Source organism: Crocodylus porosus, unplaced genomic scaffold (assembly GCF_001723895.1).
Source record: "Crocodylus porosus isolate Cpor-Errol unplaced genomic scaffold, CroPor_comp1, whole genome shotgun sequence".
Taxonomy (NCBI): Eukaryota; Metazoa; Chordata; order Crocodylia; family Crocodylidae; genus Crocodylus; species Crocodylus porosus.
In genome coordinates this window covers 95,565,823-95,586,859 of record NW_017728943.1, presented here as the reverse complement: position 1 = coordinate 95,586,859, position 21,037 = coordinate 95,565,823, and the positions used below count along the sequence as shown (strand labels likewise).

General features: G+C 38.2%; 1 protein-coding gene across 1 annotated transcript in view; it reads left to right on the top strand.

Annotated features, from left to right (window-relative positions):
* The window catches only part of RYR2 (ryanodine receptor 2), an 810,210-nt gene that overhangs the window by 709,264 nt on the left and 79,909 nt on the right, over positions 1-21,037 (top strand). Inside the window, exons 81-84 of the mRNA XM_019549810.1 lie at positions 9,023-9,122; positions 10,341-10,420; positions 12,009-12,085; positions 16,551-16,624. Coding sequence (XP_019405355.1) covers positions 9,023-9,122; positions 10,341-10,420; positions 12,009-12,085; positions 16,551-16,624 — 331 coding nt within the window. The remainder of the gene's footprint in view (positions 1-9,022; positions 9,123-10,340; positions 10,421-12,008; positions 12,086-16,550; positions 16,625-21,037) is intronic.

Sequence of the window (21,037 nt, the reverse complement as noted above, 5' to 3'; positions counted from 1 at the left end):
GGGCTGGACTCAATGATCTCCCGAGGTCCCTTCCAGCCCTAATGTCTGTGAAATCTGTGAATAAATAATTTCTATAAGTGTTTTGTTAATTTGAAGCCTGAGAGTTTACATACAGACCCCACATAAAAAACATTATCTTTTGAAGGAAGGGTATCCAGTAGTAAGGTTAAAGGCACTTTTATATTCCACTGGATATGAAAAAAGGGAAAATGTAAAAGTACACAGCCACATGATCATCTGTTTGTGAGAAGGTGGCATTACCATCATGGAGCAAATAAAGTCTGCAGACTCTATAGGATGACACTCATCAAAATCTTGGGGCTTAACTTTATTAACAGAAAAATCACAACAATATCACAACAATTTCCATCTGAAGACTCTGAACCCAGATTTAGCTGTCCCTAGCATCTGACCCATACTATAGAACCCAGTTGCTCAGTGAGAACAGTTGATATTCTCCTGAGGAAAATATAAAACATCAACTTTTTAACTTGTTCCAAGCATTTTCTATTTAGGAGCAAATTATATTCAGTGAAAGAAATGTTGAAATCTTACCCTAAAATGTATATGTAAATCTTAGAGCCAAATCCTTAGAGCAATAGTGGAGCGACTTTATGCATATTACTGCTTTCTTTTCCATGCAGTAGCACCTCTGAGCTGTCTCCCATGAACTTAATGAGGTAGGGGAATGGAATGGCCCTCTATGACTTTAGCCTGAATGAGACATAAGTGTTTCAACACTTTTTGCCTCTACCCTGATAATGAGCTCCCAATTCCTGTATGGTGTTGCTACCACAGAAGAACCAAGTTGTTCCCCGTTTCTAGCTGAACCCTAAACACCCATGGAGGAGAGGAAAAAATTGTCCCTCAGTGATACAAAGAAGTATGATATATAACCATGTGATTTGTTTTGTAACTTCCTTATTGTTTTCTGGTTTTTGTAATGCAATAATTCCAAAATTATCTTGTGAGCATATTGCTTCTCCCCAAATTGTTTTTTTTAACTTTACCATGGAAAAAAAAGATTATGCTAACCATTTCTTATCCATTCAGATTGGAATCTGCTAAATTGGTCCTCAGTTTGAGGTAAATTAGTTTAAGTATGTTTAATTACTTAATTAACAAAGTATCAGAAACATAATTTCCAACTTTTTCAAAGGTATCTTCATTCCTTTCAAGTCTAAACAAAGAAGATTAATTTAGAATAATATGTCATACTATATAGCAAGTTCTTTGGGGAAATTGATCTTTTCAACATTTTAGGAAAAAATTGGAAACTGTGAAGATGTCTTTTAGAAATATTTGGTAGAATGTTTTTCTGTTTAGAAAATGCTTGAAATAAAATCCATCAATCTAAGAATAAGTATTTTCATCAAATTTATTATATCAACAATACAAATATATGGAAGCAGACAACATGAAACAAAACAACATCAACTCAAATTGATGGAGATGAAGTTAACAATTGCAGGGCAATGTTAATATCAAGATAAAAGTAATAGAGATGCAGCAAGCCTACAGTGAGACATGACAAGAAGAAAAAAAAGATAAAATTGGATATATGGTGACAGACTTAACTCGATATGCCTTTGTTCCTGTGCAGTTTTAGCGTGGCTTTAATGCTTTGGGAATATAGAATGGTATTTTCTTTGATTCTAAGTCTTTTCTATTAGATATCTATACTTACCCTATCTATTCATAATATAGATGAAGAAACATGCAGCATTAAGGGGTTTTTTTCAGTGCAATTATCTAAAAAGGTAGGGAATGGGTAAGCTGAGATTGACTTACATAGTTGTAACTGTGCTTCCTCTGAATTCCTTTGCTAGGAAAAGGAAGATTTTTTCCCCCTTTCCAATTTTTCTTTTTCCCAAATACCCTTGGAGTCAGTTGCGGTCTTTTCTTTTTTCCCATAGCTATTTGTAACTAGTACAGATTAGGTTCCACAAAAGCAATCAAGGTACAACAGATAAAAGTATTCACTGTAGCTAAAATACCTTGATTAGCCAGATCTTATTTCATCATCATTATTTGTTCAGTGTCAGAAATGTGCTAAAAAGAGTATAGACATGCTTCATTAGACATGCTTATGACTTAAAGGCTTTCTTCTCAATTTTAGTAACTTATCATTTTTTTCCTGTACAAATATACCTCTGTCATTTCCAACCACACACATGCTTATTCATGATATTTGCACTGTTAACAGTTTATGGGTGTATTGTGCCTAATATCTCACCCCATTTCCATTTTGTATATTGCATCATACTAGATGAAGAATGTTGTATGCCAGTACATATTAATATGCTAGCTAATTTGCTCTATACAGTAAAACCCTTGTTATCTGGCATCCTACAAGCCAGAATACTCTATTAACTGGAATTTCTGGCTGGGATGGGAGAGGGTGAGTGGAAAGTTCACACACAGTGGCTGCTGTTGCCACCCACCACCCTGTGCTGCTTCAGATAACCGGAATTTTGACCTAACCAGCGCCCGGTATTCCCCACTCATGCTGGATAACAGGGCTTTTACTATAATAAAATATTTGTAATTGCTAATTTTTAATGATTATCATTTTGCAACCCAGCGAAACAGTATTATCAGCACTGCTAAGTATAATCAGAGAAAGCTCTGCAAGCAAAAGAGGAAGTCTTGCTTTTTATATTACTAGAAATACTTTTCTTATGATCTTTTTCAAGATAAATTAGTTATACTTTAATGATGCATGTGTCTGTATCTGAAAACCTGATAGCAGATATCAAATTATACTTTTTAATCTGTTCTTTAAAAAAAGTCCTCTTGCTTTATGTTATTCTGTATTGTGGTATCAGGACTCCAGTCTAGAAAAGATGCATCAACTCAGCAAAATGTCACTACTCAGTAATGTACTTTTAACTAGGTAAAACCTGGATATGCTAGAATTAAGCTGTTAACTGAAACAGAATTATGATTATGAGACTACAGTGACCAAATTATTTTTTCAAGTAGAATAGAAAAGGTTATTTTATAAAAATAAATTTCCTCCCCAGAACAGTTCTATGCCTAATTTGTATGTCTTGGTTCATTTCCTTTCCCAGTGTACTTTTCTTTAGAGCTGATGTATCTCTACATGGCTGTTTTGGTAATAGAAATCACCGCACTCTACAGAACAAACTATCTTAAAGTAAATGTAAACAATTAGCCATAAATTTTGCATTAGGGACCTGCAGGTTTATGTATGCAAAGCATTCAGTGACATATATTGTGTAGGGGCATGTAGTACCATTTGTTCTTTACATTTATGTCTAGTATACAATCTGGGAGAGAGAAGCAGAGCTCCTTTAGTGCTGCAGCACAGGGAATAAAGTAGAACCTAGATAATTTGAGGATAGATTAAAGAGAAATGATCATTTCAGAATAGGTTTGAAGTTAATGTCACTGTTTTCTCTGATTCTGTTTGCCTTCTCTTGGACTAGGTATAGATATTGATTCCACCTCTGGCTTTTGGAATCTAAGTTACATGGTCTTCTGTCAGTGGCATCATTTAGATTGGTAGCAAACAGAACACTTTTGCCCTTTGGCAGGGGGTGTGTGCAAATCTTAGCCAGTCTTCTGCCATTTTTGAAGCAATGTGTGCACCAGACTTGTGTTCTGTTACAGGTATAGACCAGTTTCCAATCACTTATATCAGTAAAAGTGTAATGTCTGTACCTGGCCATAGTTTAGTCTCTCTAAACTTCCGTCTCATTATTTGGTCTTTCAAATTATGGTCATAATTTCTTCTAAAAATGAAATAGAACATTTTGTGTGGTTGGTTTTGTGTGTTTGTAGAAGATTTTTGCCTAGCTCCTGCTCTTATAAAAACATCCCTGGTAGGTCTTCTCTGAGTATTTGGCCCCATGCCCTCTGGCTCTAAGAGCATGAACCTTCACTTCTTGAGCTACAGGTTTAAGCTAAATGGCAGGAACAGACTCCAACCTCTCAGTGGTATAGCAGCTAGAGGTGCTGCTAGAGAAAATAAACAAGAGCCATGTTTTGTAAGTGTGGATTATATCACAAGATAAGACAATTCAGAACTCCACTCTTCTCGGGTCTTAGAATTTTTTGCCAAAAATTATTTCATCATCAAATATTCTCTACAGTCATTTCCAAGCAACTCTTTTTATAAAGACTTTACCTGGCAGCCAGCAAACTGCGGAAGAAGAAATTGTACATAAGTTATGCACAAATACATCTTTTATATCTTTTGTTGAAATCATCCAGTTACCCTATTTTTGAAAATGTGTCTCATTCATCTCAAGAAAATAAGACTGTAAATCTTATAGAATTCACAAATTCCTGGAAACAACACAACATCTATTATGTTCTTTCCTCACTCCTGCAAACTTCTATTGAATAATAAGCAAAAAAAGAGAATTTGTGAATTTCATTATTCTGTTTCCAGTGATGATGACTTGAAAGAAGACTACTGAAAATGAAATTGTTGATCAAGTTTTGTATTGTATTCTTCAGTTGGTTGTAAACTTCAGTCATATATGTGATCCAAGGAAAAGCATATTGAAAATAATATTATCTGAAAACACAGTCCTTACCTTTTACTCTGTATGTGCTGATTCCTTGATGATTAACTGGATGCCTGAGTAACAAACACTAAAATGACTAAAAGCACGAATAAGGGAGAAGGTAAAGCAAAAATCTTTTTCATAGTCAAGGTAGTTTCCTTTTCTTTCATAATTCAGTCAGACAACCTAGGGCCTAGAACTTGTCCTTCTAGGCTAGGGGCAGAAATTCAAAAAGCCTGAGCCTGAATTGATTCCATCTTTGCAGGTTAGTCTAACCTAGCTAGGCTGAACTGGTTTGTAGCCAGACAGACATTCTCTCTGGACTGAGGAAATTCAGGCACATGCCTGCACTGGCTTAGACTAGAAACTGGGGGGGTGCTACAGTAGCCCTCCCTTCCTTCCACAGTGCTGAGCTGAGCGGGGTGTGGCCAGGCTCTAGCAGGATGGTCCGATAAGGGAGGTCTGCCTGCACCATCCCAGGCTTTTTCCCATTGGCTGTTCAAGGGGCGGGAGTGTTACCAGACCCAAGCCCCCTGCTAGCACTCTGAGGCAAGCAGGGTGTGCAGTGCATGCATCCATTGATGCTATGGAGCTTTTCAACCTCCCTCCCTGCATCTTTATACTATCTGCAGCAAATTGACAGGTGAACAGACCAGCAGGGTCTGATAACAGGGTTTATCACCTCATCAACAAAACAATAGTCTCTCTCCATTAGTTCAAACTCTTCTTAAACAGCTTACCAGCTGGCCTGTTAATTAGCTCCAAAAGCCATAAGCCATCACTATTATGTCTACCTGTCCCAGCAAAAATGGAGATGCTTATACACAGGCACCTCTTGGCATTAGCTAATATACCACCGTGGGGCTGTGGGTTACAGGAGGTGGGAGTGGATTTCCTCCTTGTCCAGCTAGCAGTGGGGGGAAGCCAGGCAGACCCTGCTGTACCTGCAGTCTCTGCCAGAGCTATACTGAAGGAGCAGAGGGGAGGGGCCAGCCCTACTGTGGAGCAGAGCCCTGCCCAACCCAGAGAGTGTGCCAAGATGCTGGGGGATTCTGGTTTATCTTAAACCAGCAAGGGGTCTGGACAGACATTGTTTGCACAAACAGTTTTGAGTCAAAACAATTAAGTCTGATACTGCATTCAACTTTGGTTGATCTCAAACCAATTTCAGCCATTTTCAAGCTGATTTATGTGCACTGAACATCTGTTCTGTTACAGGTTTAAATGAGTTTTTGATCACTTAAACTGGTTTATACGTAATATGTGTCCCTAGCCCTAAAGACTGCCCTGCATTAAAAACTTATGCAATAATATCAGTTTTTGCTATAGACTAACTGCATCTGCCCCACCCTAATTTGGAAATATATGAGACTACTAAAATGAGTAAATAGAACAATACTCCATTCTTCCAGGATTGCTGTGACTATAATTACTTTCTTATGACACTGAAGTCACTGGCTACTGTGCAAAAGCCCAAACTCTTCATGCTATTTTCAAGTGTGTATATATTTCTACAAAAGAAAATTTGTTTGGATTAAGCAAAATTAGGATTTTGGTTATCTCAACCTTTTGACAATTTCTGTTCCATAATGTAAAGAAGCAGCAAATGTATAATGCAAAAGTAACAGCATCAATCTTGGTTATACCCATAGCCAGAGAAAACATTCATAAACTTGCAGAGTTTAGGTGATTTAAAAAAATCTCTTTTTGCATAGGACACATGGGGATTTGTAATAAAAATATCATCAACCTGTGCCAGCAATCCCTAACTAATGTCATTTTGATGTACTGCAATTATTTTTTTTCTATGTATCAGTAAAAATTGTATATCTTGGATACTGCAACATGATAAGTGTTTGAAGATTAATTTTTAATGGAGACATTAATGCAGAACAGATTTAGCATCTGGTTTTGCCATGTGGATCTTTTTATGTATTAAAAAGTCAAGGTGAAACAGAAATTGAGTTTTCAACAGACTCAGCTTTTAAGAAGGTAATTGAGGAAATCTCCTAACTCATACAGAGCCTTGCAAGAAAGATCCTGAAGTGAGAATGCACACACGTGCTTCTCGATGTTCATAGTTCATGTGTTCAGTTATACCCATTCAAGATATAACTGATTTATTGTTATTGTCCATGCTGTAGCCTCCTGCCCCAACATTATCTTTGATTTTATCATCACCACTTTTTTCATTTAGCATAAAAAAAAAATTATTGCCATTGTGAGAATGATGTGAGAGCAAATTAAATAGCAAACTAATTCCTCCTCTACTTACGACTAACTTGAGAAAACATTGTTAAGTACAGATGCTAGTCCTAGAGCTGCAATGGTGGCAATATGTAGGACTCTGCCCACATCAGAAAGAGCGGTGATAATATCTGAGCAACAGGTCCCCAGTCAAGTACATTTTCTATGGTAACAGCAATTTCATGAAGGTTGTCATTAAGCAAGACTCTTACCATGTGGCCTTCTCATCCAGTATCTACAAATGCTTAAGTATTGGTTGAAGAAAAAGGGAAGCAGAAAATGTAGCCAGGCTAAAAAGTGAAATAAGAGATGTGGAAGCTGTTATCCAAGGACTGATCAACTGCTTGTTTTCTGCCCCATACGGTCAATGGTGATTATCTAAATGGCATCATTTCACACAAACTCCTTGAAATAGCTTTCTCTCCAGCATGTCTTCAATTCTTTTAGTAGAGTTTCTTCCTACTTCTCTTTTGCTGTGTAATTCTTGGTATTATATCTACACATTTTCTTGATCTTCAAATGATTTAGTGGTGAGAAAGCTAATAAGCTTTCATCATTGCACCATCAGTAAAAAAAATCCTTGATATTAAATCCAACATGGCTGATATAGGCAGGGGGCAAAAGTAAATAAATCTTGCAATGGAAGAGAAATAAAAGATTGTTGGGTCTAAAAACAAAACAAAAATAGGGAAAATGTTTATCAGTTTTAAGTGACCTCTGAAGCAGATGAAAATATTTTATTGCAGTTTTACTGAAACTGTGTTGTAATGATTATTTGGTGATGTGTGTATGTGTGTGTGTGTATGTAGTTTTGTTTTTTTTTTTCAATCCACAGGAAGAGGTTTAAACATGAAGGCAAAACTTTCAGATGTTAGCATGGCTACATATAAAGCAAAGCTGCCATATTTTTTTTCCTTTTTTGTGTCACCATTTAGATTTATCACATAATTTAAGGAAAAAACATAAAAATTTAACCACAGGAGCTCTAATAGTGTGAAAAAAAAAACCCTGATGAATTTTGTTTCCGCAGCACGATATTATCAAAGATTTAAGAAACAAATTTGCCAGCCTCGGCGAGAACTCTCTGGTAACAGCATAAATGTCTGTGTTGGTTTGCTTTAATTTAAAGGTTACTTTTTTCATTCATTTAAATTCATTTCTACTTTTCCCCTCTTCTTGATTATTTTTACTTTTCATATTCTGTATCTAGCAAGCCTTCATTTTTTAAACCTCTTCCATCTTCCAGTGTCTATTTTTTTGTACTTTGGATGGAAAGTTTATGGCAGCAAAGCTGTCACTCTGGCTACCTCTGCTGCAGCTGTTTCTGCTCTTAGGTCATACATGTTTTGGCCATTGTGTTTTTGGACATGATACTAAATGATTGTGTCATGTCCCATTGACTAAGCTTTTCTACCACATCATCTGATGGACTCGCTCTCATAGGGCTCTATGCAACTTCCATTTTGCAACTTATACTGCTTAGTCTTTCTCAATTCCCAGTAAACTTCAGTTTACCTTCTGAAAGCCTCTAAAATGACCTGTGCCTTTATGTTTGCTTTTTATTTTCTCTTTATGTTTTCAGTGGTAGTTTGAATTATAGAGAACAAACGTCAGCCATCGCTCAAGCAGCCCCATGCAGTAATGTTTGTTGCCACCAGAGAATGCAATATATAAAGGCACAATATATTCTATTGAATATATTTTGGGGGAATGATGTGGGTTGGGAACACCTATACTGTCTTATGAGTCATATTCACACTCAAAATATACTACTGCCAATTAATTATACATTTTGGAAAAAAAAATTCTCCAAGATCTGTTCTGTTATTCAGTGACAACTTGTAACTCGAGAGCCACGTGCTGAGCAGTATCAAGTAATAGTCACTATGTAGAAGATTATTAAGAGAATAATTAATGTAAGATTTTACAAAACCATAGTATAAAAGTGACAGTTTAATGTATGCAGTACATATACTATGAATTATGGGCTTTGAACTAATCTAAATATTTACAATTGAGACAACTTGTTCTAGATAAACCAAGCACTAAAAGTATAGAAAGAAAAACACAGAGGGAAATATTGTTTAATGTGTTAAGTATTTGATCAGTACCATTTTTTGTGTTCAATTGGTCTATGACGTTGCAATAGAGCCCATATACTAAGAGAGAACAAAAAATCGTTGGAGAGCTGATAGCTGTTGATGTCCTTAATTTAAATGATTGGGATTTGTGTTCAGGAAAAGGAAATGGAAAAGCAAAAACTTCTGTACCAGCAAGCCAGACTGCATGATCGGGGTGCTGCGGAGATGGTACTTCAGACTATCAGTGCCAGCAAAGGTAAACTTCTGCCACTTAAATTATGATCTTTGGGGTTATCTTCTAAATAATCATACTTATTGATAGGTAAACCAGTTGTTAATTTTTGTGAAAAAGTTGTTTGTGTTCCTCTTCAAGTACACATCCAAATTTTGCATGCTTATTTGGAAGCTTATCCAGCAAATTTTGGCTGTGATTCCTCACAAGTTAACTTCTTAGTTTTTTCTGATCAAGACCTGGAATCCAAATATTGTGGAGGTAAAAGAAAGGTATTTGGTTGGTCATAGTTGTGTGTTGAGAGTATGCAATGCCAAGCGAGGCCCCCAAATTGCAGGGTTTTATGCATCTGTGCATTTGAAACAGGCTCTGACCTTTATGGGTTTTTTTGGTTCTTTTTCAAATAAATTCACCCATCCCCACTTATTATCTGTTCTTCCATCACCTTCCTCAGCAATGTTCTTTGCTAAAACACAGCTTTAGGCTTTGGTCAACCAGACACCACCTTATACTAGTCATTCATCAATTCCATCTTCCTTTCTGCGCTCTGTTTCCACAACAGTGTTCTTTAAACAAAGCTGTCCATTATAATTTTCTTTAGATGCTATAAATACTTCACCTTACTGTTGATCCCTAAGGAAGTGTCAAAGGTCTGTCCACAGATACATACAGTGAGAACACCTAATTAAATTGACAGTCAACTTCAAATTGTGAGTCCAACCTCAGAACCAACTGTTTGAGGCTGTCATGATTGAAGAGTGATTTATGATTATTGAAGACAGTTCTTCCTGTCTTTTGTCTTCTCTTCTCTTCTCTTTTTTTGTACAATCTGCACCTTTGTTATTCTGTGTATTCCTACTGGGTATTTTTACACATGCAAGCACCTTGGTGTCAGGTGCTTGGCGCTTCGTCGTTTGCAGTTATATAAGTGGCAAAATGTTCATCAGTGCTGAGAAAATGGCGGTGGCATACTTTTGAGTTAAAACACATCAAAGGTGTTTTAGTTCAAAAGTGCACTGCTGCCATTTTCTGTGGTGTGACTAAGTCTAAGTCATACACTAAGGATGGTGAAGAACAGATGCATCTGTTTTACAATGGAGAGACTATTTTAAATGGTTTGTTCCTGCATATTGTTATTCAAATCAATGCATTCTGTGCATGTCTTAAACCAGGATAAGTTAGTGGAATAAGTTTGTGTCCATTTCAATATGATCTGAAAAGTATTGGTTTCATATTTTTAAGGTGAGATGGGTCCAATGGTTGCAGCTACCTTAAAGCTTGGAATTGCCATCTTAAATGGAGGAAACTCTACAGTTCAACAGGTATAGTGTTTGAGCATAAGCCATTCATTTGTTTATACTGTTTTATATAGGTTCTTTATTGTTCTCCTTGCCATGATTTCTGAATATCCTCCGGTAGTGCATTAAGCAATATGACTAATGTTTGTCAGGTGGTCCTTGTCCTTACACTTCTTCCCTAGGACAGAGGAGTATGCAGTGAAAGTCTCATTTTGGTACTCTGGGTAGAGTATCTTTTGTTATTCTGTGCATTTCTTCTGTGTATTCCTAATAGCCAGGCTCTGTGAACCCTAGTGCAGCCTCCTTGTTGCCTGTTTTAAGCAGCCCTGGCTCCATGTCAGGTGGTAGGATCCTCCCGGAGCAGGAGCTTCTCATGGTAGGTGACGGGGGACAGAGGGGGGCTGCAAGTGACTGTAATAGGGTCCACAGAGACTCCCTCCATCCCTGGTTAGCCCATCATCCCACAGCTTTTATCTCTCCAGCTCGTCTCTCTCTCCATCCATCCAAGGGGGGAAGGATAGGAAGCAGAGTGGGCAGTTAATGAGTGCTGCTGAAGCTGAAGATCAGGAATCCCTACAAGTTCCTCTGGCTCTGGTTCCAGCTGAGGATGGAGAAGCAAAGACACAATGTTCAGGAAAACTAGGGCTGTAGCAGGCTCAGCTGCGTCCCTTCCTGGTTCTCCAGTACAAGCAATCCCCTCTTGTACTCTGTGGCTGGAGAGCACACTGGAAGTGCTCCAGGCAGGAGCTGGGCAGTTGGGGGAATGTGTTGTGTTTGTCTGCATCTCTAGTGCTACATTTTTGTAGTGCTTCAAGTGCTTTAGCAAAGCAATCCTAGTATTATGTCTGTCTAGGACCTCTTCCAGCCCCAGGTGCCACTTTCTGCTCTGATCACATTCTGTAGTGCTGCACTGAAAAATAGTTATCCTTTTTTGGAGTCAGTCCTCCTTAGACACAGGATTGACAAAAAATAACTGTTAACAATCTGAATCCTCAAAATGCCTATACATGCTTGAATTAATATTGGTTTAGTGTTGAATCGTTGCTTTAATAACCAGCTTCTGAATGTTGATACTTCTGAAAATGATGCCACAATACCTGTTTTTTCAATCTGAGTGTGTGCTTTTGTAGTGCCTTTTCCTTTATAGCAGTTAGTCTGTCTATTTTGTCTCTTTCTTACATCATTGTCATATCACCCCAAGCCTTTGATCATAATATCAGAGATATTTTTTTAAAAATGAAATAACAACCTTTCCTCTCTTCCGTTCTATATTTTAGGAAATTAACTTGTTTGAGTATGTGCATAAAACTGTAAAGAGTAAACAAGAGAAACTATTTTACATGCTAAATTTTGTATTTAGTTTTCTATATGCTGAGGTTAGTGCTGTTTTTATTTTCCGGAAAGTCTAAAATATGATGGCCTTCTTCTTCAGAAGGGTTGGTGTATATTAAAGCAATCCATCCCACTTATGGTAGCAAGATATTTCTCAGTGAGCCTTTTTTATGTAATGCATATATGCCGTCACCATTATTTTTCAACTGGCATAATAAGCAATGTAGAAAGCAGATAACATAAACATATTCAATGAGTATGTGGTTTATGTTTTCTGCAGAAAATGCTGGACTACCTTAAGGACAAAAAGGATGTGGGTTTCTTTCAGAGCCTTGCTGGTCTTATGCAGTCTTGCAGGTAAGACATTATCTATATGTTTATTAATAGCATTGCTAGAGGATTTGTTGTAATGTTGGAAGAATTTCCTGATGGAACACGAACAGTATGTGTGCCACACACATGGGGGTTTTCTTTATATCCCCAGGTTTTCAACAATGTCTTACAGCATAATCTGGAACTTTTTAAAAATAATTTAAAAAATCAAATCAAACTTTTCCCAGTAAAATACCCAGGGAAACAACAACTGTTGCAACAGGAGGTTAGGAAAAGTTTTTTGGAAACTTTGGAAGAATAATGGAAGCTGAAATGGCTAAAAAAAAAGAGAGAAAGAAGCGTAATACATTGCCTTCTCTAATATTTTACTCCCATGTGAGAGAGCCCCACTCCATGTCTATTTAGAAGCTGCTACTCTTGTGGCCTTCTGCTATTTATTCTTGGATTTCAGTGGCCCAATTCTGCCCTCTCCACTTTGCAATAATAAGTAAAAGCTTATGTTTGCAGGTGAAAGCAATCAGATCAGAACTATCTGCCTGCTATTTTCTACTCAGGTTTGCAATCTAGGACTCTTGGATCTCTTAGCTGCTTCTAGATGTTTTGTGGAAGGAGCTCCTTGTACTGGAAATCTGATATGCTTTATGTATAATTTGATTTTAGGTGTGATAGCAGATATGCTTTGGATTTAATGATTTTAGGTGATGGTTGAGGTGGTGTTTCTTCTTGCATCATTTTTTGACATTTATGATTGACTGATGCATTTATTGATGACCAGAGTTAGTAGTACCAAGTTTACTTGAATAAAAAATGAGGTCCCCCCCTCTGCCACTGGCATGGGGAAAAAAGCCCCTCATCTTATAATGGTATGCAAGGAAATCTCACTAAATACATAGTCTGTCATTATGTTGCTGCCAAATATATGCTCAGCAATGGAAACCAGCTATAAAGTTGAATACATGCAGCCAGCACTGAGCATGACTATAAAACATATGGTCCACATTGGGCAAACATACTATTAGGAACCTACCACAAGAATAGATTAGTCTAGCCCATCTGAATAACAAATATGGTAGTGCCCATTAAACACAGTCCCCCTCCACACCAGTTTTTCCCAAGTCATGGTGAACCACCACACTGCATACAGGTCACTCAGAATCCTTCCACCACACCCTTGGATCCTGGGGCATATGATTAGTGTGGCCCTCCCCTTCCCGAGGTGAAACTGGACAGGTTGCCCTGCACCTCCTCTGCATATAATTTTTGGAGGATCCCAGGACCTGTGATAAGAACACCTGGTTCTAATTAGCACAAAGATCCTTTATCGGGAAAGCCGGGGATAATCTAGAGTATATTCACATACTGAACAGTGCTAAGCTGTGGGGTTACCATGGCTTGAAATGTTGTTGTCTCTGGTGGGCTCCAGTCCAGTGAAGCATGTGGTAAATCATGAGCTTTTGACTTTGGATTAATATCATGCATAATTTGTACTACATCTAAGTAGGTACCAAAGCACTGCTCTAAAGCATGTTTACCTGTGCTAAAACTTGCAGCAGTTTCAAAAAAAGGTACCTTGCATCAATTCTGGATAAATTAAGTTCATGGGTACTATATGAAAATTGCTACAGCGATGTTTAATTTCAGTTATTGTTTTCAAATTTGCTCCTCAATTCAACTTGCTCAGGGAGAGCAGGATCCAACATGAAGCAGAGGGGAAAGGTGAGAAGCAGAGAGCAAAGGGCTACTTGACCCCCTAGATTTCTTTTCCCTGCTGTAGCAGTAGGAGGGGGATAAATTCAAGGCAAATATTCAATACTTAGATTCTGTACCAGGAAAATTATAACAAATTGATATTTTTTCCCTATAGAGAATTTTTAATTACTGGGGGGTTGTCTTATAACCAGGGTCATCTTCTATTCAAGTATATATGGTAAGTCATTATCAGTGATGAGTCAATGACTTGTTGCAGATGTGGTTGCTTTCAAGATGCTATATAAAGGTCTTTTATCCGTGTTTCCAGAGAAGACCTGCATAAGGAAGGAGGTTAATGGGGTTTTTGAAGGCATAGAAAGGAATGAAGCTGTTTGTTTTGCTGCATTGGGAGATTTTTTTTCTTGCCTGGGGAAAGTCATGGAACTGGAAAGAAGCAGCTGTACCTTGACAATTGCTGTCAGGATCTTGTAGACTGACAAGTGGAAACACACAGAAGTAAATGTTTCCAAAAAAAAAAAAAAGCATGATAGATCATAGACTCCCATTTTCAACTTCTGTTTTGCAGAAGATAAGAAGCATTGGGGGTTCAGAGAATCCACTAGTACTACATTTCCCTCAAGGTCTTACTGTTTGAGGTAAAGCAGCTTGGACAGTAGAGGTGGCCAACAAAAAAGAATCCTCTTCTCCACCCCCCACTCCCATGAAAAAGATCAAATTGACTTTTTTTTTGTTCTTCAAGTACTTATCTTTGTTTCATTTCTGACCAATATGCCCCAAAACGTGGAGAGTTGAACTCTTTAGCCTGCAGTGTCCATTGGTTGAATCTGATACTAAATTCCTTTGGGCTATCCTCCTATTTCTGTTCTCCAGCCCTCAGTTTCTTTTTATTGTCGCAGCTGCTAGCTTGCAGGAGGCATCTGACTTCCAGATGGGTTAGCACTTTGTAACTAACTTTGGTTAGGGTGTGTGCACGTTAGTTAGGTTGAGGTTAGTTAATATTTTTACCCTAATCTGAGAATATCACCGCATGCTGATCAAAAATCCCCAAGGTTTTTGTTTATCATGTGGGGCTCTCACATCCCTGAATGACAGACATTCTAATGATATGTCTGTATGGTGCAAAGCAGCAGCATCCTGAGAGGTGTCCTCACTGCACTGCACATACTGTGTCCCAAAGTTGAAGTTTCATAGCTGTGTTTGTTTAGGAGAGCAAGTGTGCCACACTGGCTAAATAGAGATAGTCAAAAATCCTGAGGCTGAATTGATTCAATCCTCACAGAATAGTCTAGGCGGTGTAGATTGAACCGATAAGCAAGGGAACAGACATCTACTCTTGAATCCGGAAATGCAGCCACATGCCTGCAGTGGCCTAGACCAGAAGCTGGGGACACTAGAGCATACCTCCCTATTCCACTGGAGCAGACAGCTTTGCCAACGTTAAACTGGCCACCCTGTGTGGTGCAAAGTGAGGGGGATACAAAGCATCCTGGGGTGTTGGGGGACTGTGAGTTGACTTGAATCTGGAGGGGATCTGGGACAGAAGCTCAGTTAAGTGATTTAACCTAAAACAGTTAAATCTGATGCCGCATCCATTCAAGTTCATCTTAAACCAGTTTTGGCCATTTTGAAAGTGGTTTATGTGCACTGAACTTCTGTTGTATTACAAATTTGCACTGGTCTCTGATCACTTCTTCTGGTTTATGTGTAATTTCTGTCCCAAGCCACTAAGGCACCTGGTAGATATGTAAGTAAAGGCACAATGGGATCCAGTTTGGGATCCCCACAATCATGCTACTGGCTATGCCATACATGCATGGCAGGAGGCATAATTGTTGGATCCAGCATCAGATCCCATCATGCCTTATTGCTAGTGTAAGTGGAGTCCAGGATCTCAATCCTGATTTCCCCCTGCACCAGCAAGTAGCAAGCTCCTGCGGTGATGAGTCTCATCATCTGATGAGACTCTCAGCCATGGGAATATACCTTGTGCAGGGCTGGCTGAAGGTGTCTTAGTATCCAGATGTACACAATATAAGTGGAAGATGCAAATCCCAGAAGTTGTTTTGAAATCCTCTGGTGGAGGTATTTGCAGCAGGTGTGCAAAAATGTTCCATTCTTTTCAGTGCTCCCTACTGTATCTGTAGTGACTAATGCTTTGAAGTAGAAGCGGAGAACTCATTATGAGAAGTTTACCAAATAATGCCAGTTGTCACATTAAGAGGCCTATCTCCATTTCAATATTCTGGAGCTCAGGGGAATCCAGTACCAGAGGTCAAGGCATCCAAATATTTATGTACAACACACTATAGTGCTTAATGTGAAAGGGCAGAAGCAGTAGATTTTATCCATGATACAGAGGCCATTTTTCTAAGGAAGGGCATAAGAATATTGGTAGTCTACCTTGTAGACTTTCAGAGACACTGTTATGACTTTCTGCATGTAAACCATCCAGTTAATTGGCTTAGAAATTGCTGGCTTTATGGGTAAGGAGTACACAGAACAAACTAGATGGTCAACATTAGAGACAAATTCATGTATAATTTCTAGTGTAAGTCTTGTCATTGATCTTACTTTAATTACTCCAGAAATGCAACATTGTAAAGTAATTTTTTATTTAAAAAAATGTGACTAGCTCTAGTGGCATTACATGTTTCACTTATCATCTAAACTGTTCTCTGTTCTTCAGCTAATAAGATAATTATCCTTCCAGTTGTCAGTCTCATAGTTTCAAAAATCAATGTGTCAAAATATTTATTTGCATTTCCTTTTATCATTACAGTGTTCTTGACTTAAATGCTTTTGAACGTCAGAACAAAGCAGAGGGCCTCGGCATGGTGACAGAAGAGGGATCAGGTATTATTATCTCACCAAAAAGGATCTGTCATGTTTCACTCTTCCTTATTGAAGCAAGCTGTTTAGATAAGGGTCCTTGTAAATCCACACTGAAATATGAGAGTTTGAAGTTAAGATATGATTCCTTCAGATAGCTGATAATTAGCCTATGTAAGGTCTTGCTAAACACCAAAAAATTCACTACTACATGTCTGAGAGCAAGGGAGCATCCCAGAAAAATGCTTTATATAATTCTGAAGCAATGAAAGAAATTACATGTAAAATTGAAAGCAGATTCCAGTAACAAACAGCAGCATTCATTTATGAGCCTTGTTACATGTTATACTGTGAGCTGCTCAAATGTTGATCAGTTTTAGTGCAGTCAGATGTTCAGGCCAGCAAGGGCCTGGAGAACTGAAAGGTAAGAATCCGTGTCCCCATTGCAGGCTTCTGCCCTGCCCCTTGGGTCTTCCCTGGTTGGCTCAACTCCCTGCCCCTCTGGGTTCTCTCCTGCCCTCCTGCCCCCCCACATACTTACTTGTGGCTGCCCAGGCTGTCTGTCCTGGGGAAGCAGGCAAGGAAGTATTATTCTACCTGCCTTGCCCCCACTGCCAGGGTGCTGCTCTTTCAGCAGAGCCCAGCCCAGAGAGCAGGGGCAGCAGTGGCTGGGTAGGCAGATTAACCCTTCCCTGCCTGCTCCCCTGGGGTAGACAGCATGGGCAGCAGCAAGTGAAAATGGTGTGGGGGAGGGGGCAGAGGCATGGCAAGCAGAGAACTGGGGTGCTGGGCTGTGCAGGGGACAACAAATCTGATCTGGGCCAGCAGGGATGGAGGGGATAGGTAGGTGGCCACACATTAGTATAACATGAGCTGGGTAACACAGATCAGAAATAAATTTAGGCTGAGTGGCGTAAGCTTAAGCCTCTGAAAGAGTACTTCAAGCTAGTTTCAAGTGTTAATCTATGGACAATCCAAGGGTTATGAGCTGCAGAAACTATTTAAAATTAACATGTAACAAGGCCCTACATTAACGGTTTCAGAAATCCCTAACCAGTTTTAGCATAAAATAAAATGAAAGGTTCCCACTGATTTGTAAACCTGTCTCTGGTTTGAATAAAAAATATATAATTTAGTAAGCACTAAATTAAACAATAGAGGCTATAGGAATTGCAATTGCAATTTGGAAGATGTCTCTATGGAAGTTTCTTCTTTACAAGTAATTATGTTCAGTTTGTCTTTTTGGGAAATATTATGGTGTTTTATGTTTAGTTTTGATTTTGAACCAATTTGGCTTTATTACCCTCAGTGTTGTCAGTTCATTGTCAATTTCTTTCTTCTGTCTCACAGTGGGTTCTGTCATCCTATTAGTGTGATTGTCTGGAACCATTAGGTTTACTTTTTTACCTTAATAATAGAACTAGTAAACCACATTTCTCCCTCTATTCTCAAGTATAATCTTCATTTGTACTCTGTTTAAACCTCACAGTTAAATAAACCTTTACAATGGTTTTTATTCTTAAAAACAAGGAAAAAAAGCTTGACTGCCTATCCCTTGTTGTATTTTGAAGTTCCGAATTCATACATGTTGCACTGCCCCTTTCATTGGTTACAGTGCTTGTAATTGTTTTACGTAGCATATTTATAAGTTATTTGGTGCTTGCATCAAATCAACACCATGAATTGTTTAATTTGATTGAATGCCTTTAAGACAGATCATAATTACTTTTTCTCTGAAAATGCTCCCGCAGTTCACTAAATCCTGCATGCTTGACTCATTTGAGCACTTCCACGGGTGAACTTTGGGCCGACACCTGTGGCTTGAGCAGTATTTTGCTCTGACTTACAAGGCATAGACTAACTTGAACATTGCTTTCATGTTTCACTGCAAATTATTTTCCTGAATGTTTGGACATTCTGGACATAATTTCCTTTAATATCTATTTATAAATTATTGTACATAATGTTAACTTCTGAAATGGACTTTTTTTAAAATCAGCTGCTTATATTACTAGGAATGACAAATTTTGCATGCAAGTATAAGTAACTCTTTGCTAACTGCATTAAATGATTTTTCTTATGTCAGATATTTTTATGCTTCCTCATTTTAGGGCTTTTTGTTTGGGTTTTTTTTTAATTTGATCTTTATATTTTTTACAGAACTAATTTGCCAAAAACAATACTGAATATATCTTGTATTTGCTAAAAACAAATTCTCAACTTTTTTTTCTTTTTTTCCCCCGTTTTCTTTTCTTTGAACTAAATGTCCTGTCCTCCCTTCCTCAGTCATCACTCATGAGCGTGGTAATTATTAAAATCAAACTGCCTTTTATTTATTTTTCCTGTCGTTAGCTTTGTGTCAGCACTGTACAGCTCCTGAACACCATTAGTTTTTTGTTCCTGTAAGGCTTTTAAACTAGTGGGTTCTTTTCTATTACTATTATAATTGTGTAAACCAAACTTTTCAGTTTTTATGTCAACTTTCCCCACCTCTTTGTTTTTCCTCCCTTTCTCAGGATTTGCACAGTAACTGGCACACTAGATGTAAGAGCAGCAAGCTTTTTTTTATTTAATTTATTTTTGTTTGATGGTTCTTTTATTTAGTGGGCCCAGTATTTGCAATGGTTGGATGTTTAAAAAAAGTATACATATATATTTATATAAACCTTTGTTCTGTAGTCCTCCTGTAGTATTTATGTTGTGTATTTAATGTGGCTTTATCGCTGCATTGACTTGTGCAATCGCAGGAAATCAGTGGTGGATCCAGAGTGGGTTTTGCAGGTGGGTCAAAATGGGGTATTACAACAACCAATATACAAGTGGCACTAGCTAGGTTTACGTTACGCAGTTAGGAACTGATGTTGTAGAGCAGTGAAACTTCTCTAATTTAACTTTTTTTTAAAATAGAAGTATTTCTTCCTTATTTTGGAAAATTTTGAAACTTCACACATTTTTTAATCTTCTAGAATAAGATTAAGAAAAGAAACAAGTAGTAGGTTACATTATTTTAAAACTCTCGAGCAGTAAGAAAATGAGAATTTAAAACATGAAAGCAGAAATATTGTACATACATAAGATAGAAGCCTCCACAAAAATGAAGAGACAAGGGGGAACTGGAATTTTAATTCTCTTAAAGGGACTCCTCTTTAACTGAGAGATTAGTAAAATTCTATATTTAGGCTCTGAGACCTTTTGCATATCATTACAGCAAAGGAAATCTTTAGATAAAATAGTGACATATAAAACAATGGCCACCTTCCGAGTTAGGTGAAGGGAATGTTTTTAGAGAGCTTTTTAACTATGCTACCTACCAAACTTTAAACACCACTAAAGCTCTAGCACTCCTTTTTTCAGGATTATATCAAATTGTAATGAGTTATTCTTGATACTTGTCCCCTTCAGTATATATTTTTGGTGACAACAGAGAAAATGTGTGTCCGCTAAACACTCAGAATTCATCTGCCACTGGGTACATCCAAGTAAATTAACTGAAAGTAATTTTATATGAATTCCAGGACCCGTTAGCATTATGCACACCCAAATACTGTTTCTGTAAAAAAATATATATATATAGCTAATTCTGGAAATGATTTCCAAATCTGCTAGATTTTTTTAAGGAATGGCTGAACTCGTGATTACCAGCCACCCTGAACAGTTACTCCACAACAGTGTCAGCACTAAGGTAGAGGGACCTGAAGGGAGATGCTTATTCCAAGACTCAGGATTGCAGAGTTAATTCTCAATGGAGTGAAATCTAGAGTGCACACTGGAAGCTTTTTCTTACTTGATCTGCATTTGATGCGAAATGTTATTAATTGTTAACTTGCTGCTATTGACTATAAACTTGAACCTGCTCTCCCTGAAGTCAAAACTCCCTGCCTAATAGGGCTCTGTGAAGCTTTAGTTGCTGATTCAATTCAATGGAGATTCGGCCTGATTTGGCAACTGAATCTCCAAATCCATATAGAATCAGGAGACCCTTTAATATCTCCAAATTAATTGGAAAACTCTGAATTGATTTGGAGAGATTTGATGATTTAGGCATAGACACAGCTTTAAATGTTTTTTCTACATACTTCAAGGTATCAGGTGGCTCATGAATGCTGAGATGGTAGGGCAGATGGAGCGACCCATGAGAGTGGGGGAGGAGTCCCCAGTTTGCTCAGCAATGGACCAGAAACACTTCTGATCTACTTCTGGGTGTGCCAGGGAGTTCATGAGGAAACCCTCTCCCCCTGCGCCCTGGCTTGGCAATTGGTGCCTCCTGGGCTTGGGGGTGCACCTGGGGTCCTTCCATGGCCAATCACTGAACCAGGGAAGGGTGTGGGGGGTCTCCCCCACGCACTTGGTGGCAGACCTGGAAGTTGACTGGAAATACTAATAGTCCACTCTTCTGGGTTTGCCGCTGAACATGTGGGCCCCCTGCCCCCCACACAC